Source organism: Condylura cristata, unplaced genomic scaffold (genome assembly GCF_000260355.1).
Source record: "Condylura cristata isolate star-nosed mole 26May11 unplaced genomic scaffold, ConCri1.0 scaffold00009, whole genome shotgun sequence".
In the NCBI taxonomy this organism is placed as follows: domain Eukaryota; kingdom Metazoa; phylum Chordata; class Mammalia; order Eulipotyphla; family Talpidae; genus Condylura; species Condylura cristata.
Window position 1 is genome coordinate 5,787,402 of NW_004567110.1, and position 13,693 is coordinate 5,801,094.

Consider the following 13,693-nt stretch of genomic DNA (forward strand, 5'->3'; position numbering starts at 1 on the left):
TCTCCCAAACTGCGAGTTCATATCCATATCTAGGGGTCCAAGAAGCACGCACTTTCTCTCCACCCACTCCCCCACCCCCCCAACTCCCCAGTTTATCAGTTTATCTAGCTTCCCTGTCCCCACCTCTTCTCAGTCCCTGTTTCAGTCTACAGTGGGGAGATGTCATCCCTCAGGGGTGCAGTGGGCCAACTGAAATAACGCTGTCCCCTCTAGGCTCCTGCGAAGGCAGCAAAGCAGTTTATTTTCTGCCACTTGTCACTGGGTTGTGTAGGCCAAGTGTCCTTAAGTGTCCAATGGAGATCTAACAGTACAGAAGTTCTCAACAGGTTTTTGGGAACTGTGATTTTAAGCAAAATGCTATGTGACACATAAATACAATGACATTATTCAGGAGCCTGCTATACTGAGAGTTTAGGGTCCCCAGCCATGGCGATTATTGTATTTTCAAAATAGAAATAGCTGACTGAGACTGAGTGCTTCACTCATGGCAATTCTCTTCCAAGGTTTTTTGTTTGGTAAGATTTATTTATTTATTCATAGAGAACTGGAGTACAAGCCAGAGGCTCAGGGGCGGCGAGAGGCTTCACCAGAGACAGTGGGGAGCAGAACAGGCAGATCGAAAAAGTCCATTGCTGAGGGGAGCAGCGGGCGAGACAGGAGAGGTCTGCCACGCCATGAGGTCACCTCCAGGGCCAGGCTGCAGCTAGCTTGCAGTGCTATGTCCTAACCTGTTGTGCCACAAGGGAGGGCCTCTTCCAAGAGTTTCACAAATATTGTCTCATATTCCTTGCAGTGCTTGGTATACGTACAGCACGTGATAGATATTTGCTAGTGGGATGAAAAGAGGGAGGAAGGAATTGAAATGATACTGATGCTAGTAAACTTGGAGAGTTTGTTTACTTGCCATAAAGTTGCAGTGAGGAAACCTCTTCTGCAAGAAAATTAATGCAAGGTGCACTGGAACCGAAACTAGAGTATTAGTTACACATCAGAAGCATAGTTTCCTAGGTCAACATTCCTGGAATTAATCTAGAGCAAAAAAGTCAGAACTAGTTTGCCGTTACTGGAATTTAGAAGAAGCTCGCTCTAAGATTTACTTCCACTTCAATACACACAACGTTGGGGTAGTTCCTCAGGAAGCCACACTCCTCCTGCTTATTTCTAAGCGCCAGAGAAAGGAGTCTATTTTGAATAATGATTTGCATAAACAGATACACATCAAGACTCTTTAAATGATCACATTCAGTTTGAGTGAAGTGAACTTGACTTTACTTGGAGCTGTCATGTTGTGATTTATTTCTCAATTTGCCTTCTGCGGGTGGCCTATAATAACCCCAGCTCATTGTAGACCTGTCCTTCGTGCCTCCTGGGGGCTCTAGGAAACACAGAGACCATGATGTTGGGGTGAGGAAAGACATTGGAAACCAGACCATCCTGGTCACTTATTATATAAAGATATTTGTGGTTTCCCTGATATATCACCCACCCAAGGTTCTTCTCTCTTCTATTGTAATGGTAGAACAATTATGTGAAGGCCCTTCTCTTGACAGGTGTACTCTAGATTTTGGTCCAAAGTTAACACAGTGACAATGACCAGGAGATGGGACACTTTTCCTGGGAAACCTGCTCGGTCCCCTTAACCTAGGACACGTCCATCTGTGATGACCATGACTGAGTCATGGGATGTGTCCTGACATCCTGGACAGCACAACCCTTGGAGAGACTGGCTCACTCCGTCATTATTCAGTCATTCAACAGATAATTTGGGGCATCCCGGGTATGTCAGGAATTCTTCTAAAAGCCAGAATTCAGAGATAATACACATCCCCTCCCCTCCCTGCCTTCAAGTAGCTTTTAGTCTAGAACATGATGCGGTACGGAGTGTAGGATTTGGGCACAGAGTTCTGGATCCAATATGCCCTCATAAAGTATACTCGCCAACCCTCAGTTAACTTCTTTGTGATATGCAATGGCAGCATTGCCAGCCTCCAATTGTTGATGTCAGAAATGCTCTTTCAACAAAGGCAGTGTTGAGAGCACAATGCGTGAAAACACGATAGAGATTTTTAGCCAATAAAATGACAACTTCTTTGTTGGTTCACTTCAGCATGCATAAGTACAATACTCCAGTTCTACAGAAATTAAGCTTCACAGGGAAGATTCAAGCCCACTTTGACAACGAGAGAATTCAGAAGTGAGGTTGAGAGTTCAAAAGTGAGTTTGTCTAAGGTGAGGATAGAAGATCAGAGTGAACATGTCAGACATCAGGCTGGCTTTGCTCTTGAGAACTTTTAGTCTGAGGTTGTCTCCTTGTATTTTCTCATGTACAAGCTGAGATCTTTTATTCTGAGCCTGACTTCATGCCTCTGTCAGCCCCAAAACTAAACTTTCTACCTGGGATACCCTGTGGCCCCAGCTCCCTGCCAGAAGCCAGCTCCTTTTCAGTCTCAGTGAACCCCAACTGTCAAAACACACAGTTCAAACAAAGGTGCGTTTGCTAAACCAGCCTGCTGTTCACTGCGAGTCCCGTCCCACTGTGCAGCCTGACACGGGCACAGCCCTGCAGTGACTCCCGTACTGAGCTCCACATGTGCAAATGGGCTGCTCTGCTCCGGCAGGTGCAGTCACCCTTCTAGTGTCACCTGGTTACAAATCTGTGGCTCGGAGCCAGGTCTCCATACCCGCTCATCTTCTCCATCCCACACTTTGCAGTTTGCCACCGTGACATGAGAGCCACGCTTTTGGGGAGCGGCATGGATGTCCCTGCATTTCTAGTTTATGTGTCTTTGGGAATCTCCTTGGAATGACAAATATCTCTTCCCTGGGGAACGCAGTGGCTGAAGTCCCACCGCCCCAGCTCAGCACCTTTGGCCTGGCGTTGGGGGCTTCTGGTACCTCCAGGCCAGTATCTCGGGCTTCTCTGTAAGTGCCTTTGCGTGCAGATGTTTCAGTTGCTAAATTGATTAACATATCCAGCCTTTCATTCCCTCTGTCTTTCCTGTCTCTCAGCCTCAGATCATGCTCTTGTCTCTAGATGACTAAATCTAATAATCGCAATAGTAAATGATTAATAGCTATCTGCTAAAAGAATACTTTTCTCTGCTCTCAACACTGACCTATGATTTTTTTTTTTGAAAATGTGGACAAAACACATAAAAAATTAATTAGCATGTAGTCCGTGCTGTTCACTAGGACTGGGGTGGGAGGAGTTTTTAAAATCTTTTACATACTTTTTTTCTTTTTACAAATGTTGTTGAGCGCAAATATTGTAGAGGGTTTACTTTTGTAAACAAATTAAATGTAAAAATGCAGAATCCTAGAAGATAAAATAGAGGTAAACTTCTTGACATCAGTCAGGAAAGTTTTTGGATTTAACCCAAAAGCAAAAGCAATAAAAAGAAAATCAAACACATAAGACTATTTCATGCTAAATGGTTTCAGCCCAGCGAAGGAAACCAACAGCAAGATGAAAAAGCCACCTGAAGAATGGGGGAAATACTTGCAGAACAAGGATCAAAAATGTGCTAAGAACTTGTATAACTCCAAAGAAAAATATGTAATTTAAAAACGGGTAGTAGGTCTGACTAGACATTTTTCTAAAGAAGATCTATGGATGGCCAGGAGGCACATAAGAAAGTATTCAACATCACATCAGGCCTGGGCCAGTCAAAACCACAAGGAGATATGAACTCATGCCCGTAAGAATAACAATTATCACCAAGACAAGAAGTAACGAGTCAGAGGGTGTGGCGGGAAGGTAGCCCTTGTGGATTGCTGGTGGGAATGTGGTTTGTTGCAGACCCTGTAGATATAGTATGCAGGTTCCTCACAAAATTAAAAAAGAACTACCCGATGGCCCATCAATTCCGCTTCTGGGTTTTGATCTGAAAGGGAAAAATATCTCTACCCCAAGAGGATATAACCACCCCCCACCCCATGTTTACTTCATCATTATTCACAACAGCTAAGACACAGAAACTAAGTGTTCATCATTGGATCCATACAGAAAATGTGTATAAAAACAATGGAATATTATTCAGCCACAAAGAACACCCTGCCATCTATGACGCCAGTAAACACGGGAGAATTGGAACTCAGGGCATTATGTTAAGTAAGATAAGTCAGACAGGGAAAGACCAGTACTGTATGATCTCACTTGATGCGGGGTGTAAGCAACACCGAGTTCAGAGATACAGAGGACAGACTGGTGGTGGCGGGAGGGGCTGTTGTAGTGGGTTATGGTGTCAACACATACACACACGCAGGTGACAACTCCGGAAGACACATACATTACAGAGGAGCATCCGCGCATCTGAGGATGAAGGTGCTTACTGATACCCTTCCGAATCTAGAATTGGGGTCGAGCATCTGGGACACTTTTGGAGAGAGTGGAGGTGCCTGGGGAAACGGGCAGGGAGGACTAGGAGTTGTAGGAGGTTCCACGCTTCCTCTACTTCACAATTAAGAAAGTAGTGGGTAGGAAAAGTGGATGGAGGGAATAATGGGTTGTGATTTTAGAAGACTTGTTAGCAGGAAATTGACTGGTGGTGGGTGATGGCTTTAAATAGATGAAATCTAACAGTGACAACTAACCTTTATAACCGAACCTACTGTTTTTAAAAAGTGTCTCTTATTCACTCAAATTATCTCATTAAAGCTTCACAAGGCTCTCTTGAAGTTATTATTATTACTCATCTGACAGAGGTGGAAACTGAAGCTAAGGAAGCTAAGGTCACTCAGCCAGTAGATGCCCTGAAAGTGCCAAATGCGGCTCTCCTGGCCTGGGAAGGTGTTATATAAAATACAAAGGAGGCCCTCCCTGGGGGCGCAGCGGGTTAGAGCGCAGCACTGAGAAGCTAAAGCCACTTCAGGGTGAGTTCGATCCCTGCCCAGGAGGTGGCCGCCTGGCGCTCAGACCTCCCCTGACCTGCCCCGGCTTCCACAGCAGTGTACTCCTTTATTCTGCCTGTTCTGCTCCCCGCCCTGTCTCTAGTGAAGCCCCTCACCGCCCCTGCACCTCTGGCCTGTACCCCAGTTCTGTATGCACAAATAAATAACTCTTTAAAAATAAAATACAAAGGAGCAGGGGTGGGAGATGAGGGCCAACTAGGAGGCACGCTAGAGGTAGTTCAATCAGGAAATCAGAGTCCCGTGGTTTCTGTTTCCACTGGAAGTTGACGTGGAAGGAGACTAGGTTGGGTTGGAGACAGTCGCCCTGTGGGGTCTCCCCGCGGATCAGCCAGAGCGCGGAAATCGCGGCGGCGCCTGGCCCAGCACGGCCGCCGTAGAGTCCCGGTTACCATGGCTCCCAAGTGCCCCGGAGGACGCGCGAAGGTGTGACCGGAAGAGCCGAGGGAGCCGAGGAGTGGGGACCTATTGCCCAGGCCTGAGAAGCCCAGAGTCGTCATGGGCCGGAGTAAGCGCCCCTAGTCGCGTGCGCCGTTGCGCGCCCCGGTCCTGGGGGCCTCCGGGGTTCCCTGGGGCCCTGGGCCCCCCCCAGACCGCAGCCGCCCCTTTGCCCTCTGCACCCCAAGCACTAGGTCGCCGCCTGCCTCAGACCCGGCTCCTCCCCTCCGAGCGGGGCGGTGGCAGGCCCGGGGCGGGCGTCCCACACACCGTCCGCGCGGGGCGCGTCTCCTTGCAGTGGGAGTCTCCGGAGCTGCTCCAGAGCCTTCGCTCGGCACCGGCCAGGAGATTTTGAGCAGTGCTTTCCTCTGTGGGCGCCTGCTCGCTCTTCTCCAAACGAAGGCGACCAACAGTATTATGGGCTGCTGTGCTTTCAAGCTTGCCGAGCGGCTGGAGAGGGTTGGGGTGAACGGGTATTTGGATGAGGCGGAACCTTGTCGCTACCAGTGTTTCTGACCTTTCCAAATGGCTCTTCGGTATAGTTCAGCCTAATTGATCTCTGATTGTAAAAGTGTCACACTTCCGACTTTGAATCAAGAGACAGACGGGGCTTTCTGCCCTGGAAGAGCCGACAGCCTGGGCAGCGGAGGGCAGATGGTTTATAAATGTTAAAGGCCCATTCCTAAATCAGTTATTTCCTCTCCCTGTGCCCACCGGTGGTCCCGCCCCTGATGTTTGCTGTTCATCAACATATTTTACCTCCTGTTGGTTACCCGTGCCTGTCCTGATGGCTGTCCACTTTCATTTATTACATAATAGCCTATGAGACTTGGTGTTCCACCCTGCGTCAGGAAATCAAGGGTGGATGAAAGGATAGGGTGCACCAACCTCTCACTTAGAAATTACCCATCACCATAGTGAAGAAGAGATAACACTATTCTCAGCTTTCGCTCTTTCCACAGTTCTGCACACCTGACATCTGAAGAAGAAAGTTGGGCTGCTGGCCCAGGGTGCCAGTAGCTCACAATTCTCCCGTGTTTACTGGCGTCTAGGCAGTGTTCCCAGTGGTTTCTGTGTGTTAACTCCTTGAATCCTCACAACAATCTTGGCAGGTAGACACTGGTTTGCAGATAAGGAGCATAAAGCACAGCGAGGTTAAGCAGCTCACCCAGGGCCACCCAGTAAGTGGTGCGCCTGGCTTGGAGCGTAAGCATTGACGGCGTTCCTGGATGTTTAGCTCCACTGTCTCCTGGGAGTCAGGGAAGGTCTGATGAGTAAGAGATGCCGTGTCACAAATTCTCATATTTAAATCCAAAGAGACTACTTTAAATAGTAATGTCTGCCTAGGAGCAGTGTCGAGCCTGAGGACAGTAACCAGGGGAATGGGAAATGGAAAATGAGTTCTTTTCTGTGCATTGAATCTGGTGTAGATTCTGCTTTAGAGAAGACCTGGCTTTTGAAAAATTTCCTATTACTGAGCTTATTTTGTATTACTTTGCCTATCAAATTAGGGTGATTAGTCTCACAGAGATGTGGCCTGTGTGGCTCCAAAGTGCATTTAACCACAGCCCCACAAGATGTTACTGTTGGGAGGGAGGATGCTCGAAGGTCTCCAGCCTATCAAGCTGTGCCGATGAGGCTTCTGCTGTGCAGAATGTTTGAGCATCTAACCCCACATCTTGCACTTATTTTGTGTTGGGTCAGAGTTAAACCACAGGAGGCTGCAGCTGACTGGCTTTTGTCCTCCCGTTTTATAGGAGAGAAAAGTTCTTTTTACAGGAGAGAAAAGTTCTTTTTACGGGAAGTGCTTTCCATTTACTTACAACACAGAACTTCCAATAGGGTCATTATGTTGCATATTGTATTGTAAATATCATCATCGAAACCTTTAAATCCTTTGCTTTATTCTTTTAAACCCTCATTTAGTTGTGAGACATTATTGTTCATCTTCAATTTCAAGCTCTTTGAGGTAGATACCATGTGCCAGCTATCAAGTGCCTTGTTTAGTTATACACCCACAAACACTAGCTAAATGCTTTTTATAAATAGCTTTAAAAGGAAAAGCTTTATTAATGAAAAGTGAACATCCAGGAAAAGCATCCTTTAAATAAATTGTTTCAGTTTACATATCCAGCATATGCATCAAGTTTAAGAAATAAACAAACCAATTAATTATGGGTACATAGAGAAATTTTTGTTTTGTTTTTCAAGGAAGGCGGTTTCAATCTGAAATTGCATTGATATGTTTAACTTCTGATTTTTGTCATGTAGGTGACTTCATTTAACTATAGCTTCACTACTGGAACAGTTATTTCCTTTCTGTGATTAATAATGGTTAGGCAAATACTCATAGTCTTGAGCAAATTAAAATATTTTGACAATTCGCTTATGAGTGATCATAGTGAAATCGCTCACTGTACTTTAAATTTACAATTTGAAACATTTTCTGCATAATTCTTAACTATTCAGTCTTTGTTTAAGAGTTTACTATAAACCTACTGAGTGCTTTCTGCAAGACCTGCAACTGTCTCAAATAAGCACAGCAGAAACTCACTTGAGACAGATCATTGGAAAAACCTGGTGAGGTGTTAGGCAATAGAAATGATACACTTTAGTGCTTCTTTCTCCAGCCGTTCTGGACTTACATCTCTGTGTAAGATGACTAGGCGATATATCGGACCGCATGTAAAGGCATCTGTTTTCATGAATGGGACTGTGCTCAGGAATATGACGCTAGGAAAATGCAAAAGGTCTACCTCATGATCACTGCAGCTTTCTGTCAGAGGTGTGTGGGGCAAATGAAGACGCTCAGGCTTCTGTCTCGCTGCCCCTCTGGCTGTCACCTCCAGCCTTGAATGCAGGAGGCGCTTGGGGGCCTGGGCCGGGTACGTATGTGTAATGGTAACACCTGGAGCGTGATGTGAGTGGGCATGCCTGAGCTGAGAAACAGGCTGTGAGGGCAGTGACAGAGAACAGAATGGTGGCAGAAAGCCCAGGAGAGCACAGGTGTCAGAGCGAGCCCAAGAGAGTACGGTTCTGCTGGGTGCTGGAGGCCTGTCAGCCTCCCAGTCCCCAAGGCCTCTGCCCACCCTGCACCTGGTTGCCTCATGGTAAGTGGTCTGAAAAGGTCACTAAAAGCCTGAAAAGCCGCTGGGGACTCCAGGGCTCTCCTTTACCTGTCTGCCTGGCTCCACAGAGAACCTTCCCTGGGCCTTGCTGGCACAACAGGTGCTTTTTTTTTTTTTTTTTTTTTTTTGCTGGAGATGGAATTCAGTCAATTCAAGGGTTGGTCCTCTTAAGCTGAGGAAGCAGAAGTCAGAATTCTGAGCTGCTGAAGTTGCTGTCGTTTATGGGACCGAATATAGAAAGTTAGCCTGGAACAGGGAAACGAAGACTTCATAGGATAATGTCCTCAGGTATGTAGACAAAGCTTGGCTGTGCACAAGCAAGAGACTGAGAGAAGTAGCAGACATCACCTGCTGAGCTGGTGTCAGGAGGACACCTGGAGGTCATGCAGGGCTGGGAGATGTTGGAGGCCTGGCCCATTCAGAGTTAACACCTGGTTGAACCCAATGGGTATTCAGTTGACACCATCAGGAAAACCGTCAACAAGGTACAGGGAATATACCATCAGTGCTCACAAGTGCATCCACAGAGTTGGCTCCAAGAAGCGTGTCCCTCGAGCATGAAAAGAGACTCGGAATTTGCAGTGAAGGAAATGAGCGCTCCAGATGTGCGCATTGACACCGGGCCCAGCAAAGCTGTCTGGGCCAAAGGAATAGGAACGGCCCCAACATATCGGTGTATGGCTGTCCAGGAAACATAATGAGGATGAAGGCTCCTCACACAGGCTGTACACATTGGTTTTCTATGTGCTTGTCACAGCTTTCAACAGCTTTCAAAAACCCACAGTCAATGTAGATGAGAACTAACCACTGAGTATCCAATAAAATTACAAAACAAAACAAAAAAAAGGCTAAGTTCTGGCCCGAGAATAATGATCATGCTCTAGGACTAAGTTCAATGCTAGCATATTCTTTTTAACAAAAAATAAAATCAAACTGAACAAGGTACTTTAACTGCCTGACAGAGTAGCCTAGACTTTCAACAGTGCTTCAGTGGAACAGTTACATCAGACTACAATTAAAAATTGCTCATAGGGGGCCCTCCCTGGTGGCGCAGTGGGTTAAAGCACTGCACTAAGAATAAATAAATCTTTAAAAAAAAATCGCTCATAGGGAAAACATAAAAGTGGGGCCATGGTCAAGAACACAATCAGTTAGCAAAGATGACAGAGATATTCAAATGAGTAGAGAAGGCTTTGAAGCTTATGTTTTAATTTGTGATTACTGCCATAACAAATCACCACAAACGTGTCAGCTTTAAATGGTGCAAACAGGTGACATCACTGATTCTTGTAGCATCCCTGCAGGGGAGAGGGGAGAGGGGGAGATCAAGGAAGGAGGGGGAGCACAGGTGTCTCTGGGGATGGTGCAGGGTGAATTAGGGAAGAAATTCTATTGGGTCTACACCTGGGGGCGGTGGAAGCAAACATTTAGAAATGAACAATGATGTAAAATCAAAAATAAAAATAAGTAAAAAAATTAAATCCTGCGGTGGCAGAGGAACTAGGCAGCTCATTACAGCATTCACTGTAGCCAGGGTATGCTTTGTTCATTTGTTTATCAGGCAAATAACTGTACCTTGCAAGCTTCAGCTCAGGTGTCTCTGTGATTCCTCCTTTGACTTCCCTTTCATCGCTCCAGGGCACCAATCACTCTCTCTCTGCACCTGTTGTACCTCTCTGGGAGCTCCTCCCGGAGATGTTTAATAACACAGGAAGAGCCCCTCTATGGTACTGGCTTAGGTGAGGACTGACTTGACCCGCATGGCCACAAAGCTCACAATGGTGATCCTGAATCTGTCAGAAGAAGCAGGACAAATGATACTCCTGTCTTACGCAACTTCTTTTGATGACAGTAAAGGAAAACTAGGCTTTAGAGGCTACAAGAATCAGTGATGTCACCTGTTTGTAATCCATCTATTTGTATATATCGATTTCACACATGTATCTGCTCGTTCTTCCAAGAGATTTGGAAATTCTGCAAAATCTGCTACAAACATGGATTGATTTACTTCTAATACAGCAAGAAAGAGTTGTTCACAAGGCATGATATAAAACTTGAAGAGTTATTGGCTTTGAGAGTTTCTAGAACCTTGCTTAAAACAGTGAAAAGCTCTGGAGAAGCAAACACAGCTCAGTAACCTTCAACATTCCAGAAGCTTTTTCCTCCTGCCCTACCCCACAAAGTCACGTTATTGACACTCTCTCAAGTTACTGAGCACACAAACTCAGGAACTGAAAACAAGTCTAGTGTGGCTAATTGATTTCAGTTAAACCTTTAGATTCCTCAGGAGCATTCTGCATTCTGTTAGTGAGACCAGGATGAATCTGTGGTTAAAATTGTCAAAATTTTAAATTGCCCCACCACCCACCCCAAACCCGGGCATGCAGACACTGATTAGCGCCCTCTGGAAAAGCCACTGCTCAGATTCCCTCTGAATGGCTAATTCTGGCATTTGAATTTTTCCAAAGTAAGGAAGAGAAAGCAGTATCTTTTACAATACCTCAGAATGTTTTTCTGTATCAAATGTTAGGCATGGGAACAACAAGTCTCTTGAAATAATGGCATGATGACATGTTCATGCTTTCAAGGCATTTTAAAATCCTTAGTATGAGTTCCTCTAAATGAAGTGCTGCTTTATTTATAATAGGACTTTCAAATGGAGAACAGTGCTCCCTGAGTTAAAGAATGTTTGGACTAAATTATGTAGTGCATAAAACTGCAGATGGGTTCCTGTTTAAAAGTGCGCAACACTATGACCCCAATACACCACGTGGAAATTCTCACCCATTTCTTCCCGGGGACTCTGGCTTTTGCACGGACGTTGCTATCGCAGGTGAGGCCAAATCGTGCAACAGCCATTTCCTGAGTGCTATAAAACGGTAGGCCACACGGCAGTTGGCTTAATTCAGGAGTTCACAAGAAGGCCGCTGGGAAATTCCAGGCCCACACAGCTCTACCTTCCTGTGTGATTCTCCATTGCATTTTAATCTGTCCTAATTGTGTATAATTGTGGCTTGTGGGCAAACTTCCTGTGTGCAGCATCTCTGTCCCGTGTGTGTATGTGTTCATGTAACACGTGTGCCCTCTTTAGTTGCCTATGCTCAGGGAGGTCCCCTCGCCCGGTTCCCCTCGCCCATCCCGAACTTTAATGGCTTTAGTGTGTGGATTCCAGTGGCTAGGAGATCTGGGTCCGCATGGTTCTTTCCTAATATCTATGTTTCTGAAGGGGGCGATTCGACAACTGCATGCACATGATCAAATGTGCCCATGGTAGCATAATGAAAGGAGTTTACTAGACTTTAAGAAAGGTGTCACTAGGGGACAGAGATGGCTGGTGCCAGTAAGAGCTTTGTCAGCAGTCGGAGGAACCCCAGGTCTCTTTAGAGCTGGGCAAATCAAGTGGGTGTGGCTCAGGGGTACGGCTGTGGCACTTCTGTCCCCGCCTTGGGCATGTATCCTGTTCCTGTGCCTCAGACCCCCTCCCGCTGATGCGGACAGCGATCACACCTCTCCCTGTGTTAATGCGGGAAAAGCCGCGAGGAAGGTATCTCCTTGTAAGGGGCAACAAATCAATCTTTATTGCTACCTGGGTTGGACGTGGAACGTTTTCTCATCGCACCCAAAACAGGAGGGTTCTAATGAATTCATACCTGTTTTGTTAGCACTGGGAAATCCATTGGCTTTACCACGTTGCCTTTAGTGCATCTAAAGAAGGTGGTTCGTGGCCATGTTCTTGGCTGCAGCCCAGGCTGGGCCTCGTCACTGCCCCTTGGTGCCATCGCCACTAGTGGGCCTGTCAGCCCCCCACCTCCCACGGCCCCACGACCCGCTTGTGGGCAGGAGGGACCGTGCAGGGCTGCTCTTGCTGTGAGAGATCGTCTAATTCTTCCTGCAAGCGGAACCACTGCTATTTGTTTTGAAAGGTTGCAATGCAATATCTGGGGTCTTCCTCTTCTTTCTCTTTAGCTTAAATTAATTAATATCTGTTGAATAAATGAATGAAGAGATACGGTGGTATTCCGCCCTCTGTCAATGCTGGGCTTCTCAGTGGCAGGGGGCGCTTGTTGGCTTACTGGACAGTGCCCACTCCATTCAGCAGGGTGACACCATGGAGGACCATGGAGTTGCACGTCCACTGTCTTAGGGTCATGACCCGTCCACTCTGGCTCCACCCATTTAGCAACATGCGTGCTGGCCCTGCAAAAACTAGACAGAAACTCCCTTTCTCCCAAGTCACCATGGCATCTCAAAAACTCCAGGAGGAGGACTCACTCTTCCCATCTCTTTCCTTCTGGAAAGCTCTTGGGTCTGGGGAATTGACATTCACTGCAGAGGACAGCCAATGCATTAATAATGTAACAACCCGAAGATGAACACAGAGACCAGAGATGTAATAATACGCGACACGTTTTCTTTCAGTCACAGAAGAGCTGATCAGACGGAACGCCGAGCACAATGACTGTGTCATTTTTTCCCTGGAGGAGCTTTCCCTGCATCAGCAAGAAATAGAAAGACTAGAACATATTGACAAATGGTGCCGGGATTTGAAAATCCTGTATCTTCAAAATAATCTCATTGGAAAAATTGGTAAGTTTTCAGGACTTTGCTCTCGTGGTTTCTTTAGCACTTTAAAGCGGGGTGGGGTGGGCTGGGGCAGCTGGGGAATGTTGTGCTGTTGCTGGAGAAGGACAGGCGCTGAAGGAAAATGACTCAGATATCAGACAGAGGCAGCCCTCGCCGCTGAGCAGGGAGCATTGGCCAGCACCATCCCCGGGGTCCATCTCCCAGGGAGCACCGCCAGGACCTGGAGGGGTCATTAAAGGCAGGGAGCACATTCGTCGACCTGCTCCTTTATAACCTGATTTTTAAAAAGTTGGGGAGGAATGAGGATATAGCCAAGACACTGCCCTCGAGTGGTTTGGCATTATTCTGCAGCCTGGAAAGGTGACTTGGGGGTTGGTAAATCCTTGTCAGGTTACCTTGGCCTGCGAGAGCTGGTCCTGCCCGTGCAAGGCATCGGGCTCCCTGCTGGCTGCAGAGGGGCTCCGCCATGACACCCCTTTCTCTGCTCCAGTTTGGAGTGAAATGCAAGAGTCAGGTGGATGAAGGCTAAATTATCAATGTTGTAACCGATGAGAGTCTTTGAGGAGCGTGGAGCCCAGCGGTGCCCGCAAGGGCTTTGTTAACTTTGCACTCACCTGTTAGGGAACAGCCAGGCT

The 13,693-nt window shown here is 46.7% G+C and overlaps 1 protein-coding gene across 7 annotated transcripts in view; it reads left to right on the forward strand.

The window, feature by feature from the left end:
• The first annotated feature begins 5,307 nt into the window (after positions 1-5,307).
• The window catches only part of LRRC6 (leucine rich repeat containing 6), a 109,410-nt gene continuing 101,024 nt past the window's right edge, over positions 5,308-13,693 (forward strand). For all 7 annotated transcript variants that reach the window (XR_001145295.1, XR_001145296.1, XM_012722951.1 and 4 more), the window contains exons 1-2: positions 5,308-5,416; positions 12,894-13,061. Coding sequence is in view for 5 of the 7 variants with exons in the window: in XM_012722951.1 (XP_012578405.1) it covers positions 5,407-5,416; positions 12,894-13,061 (178 nt within the window). In the remaining 2 variants the exon portion in view is untranslated. The remainder of the gene's footprint in view (positions 5,417-12,893; positions 13,062-13,693) is intronic.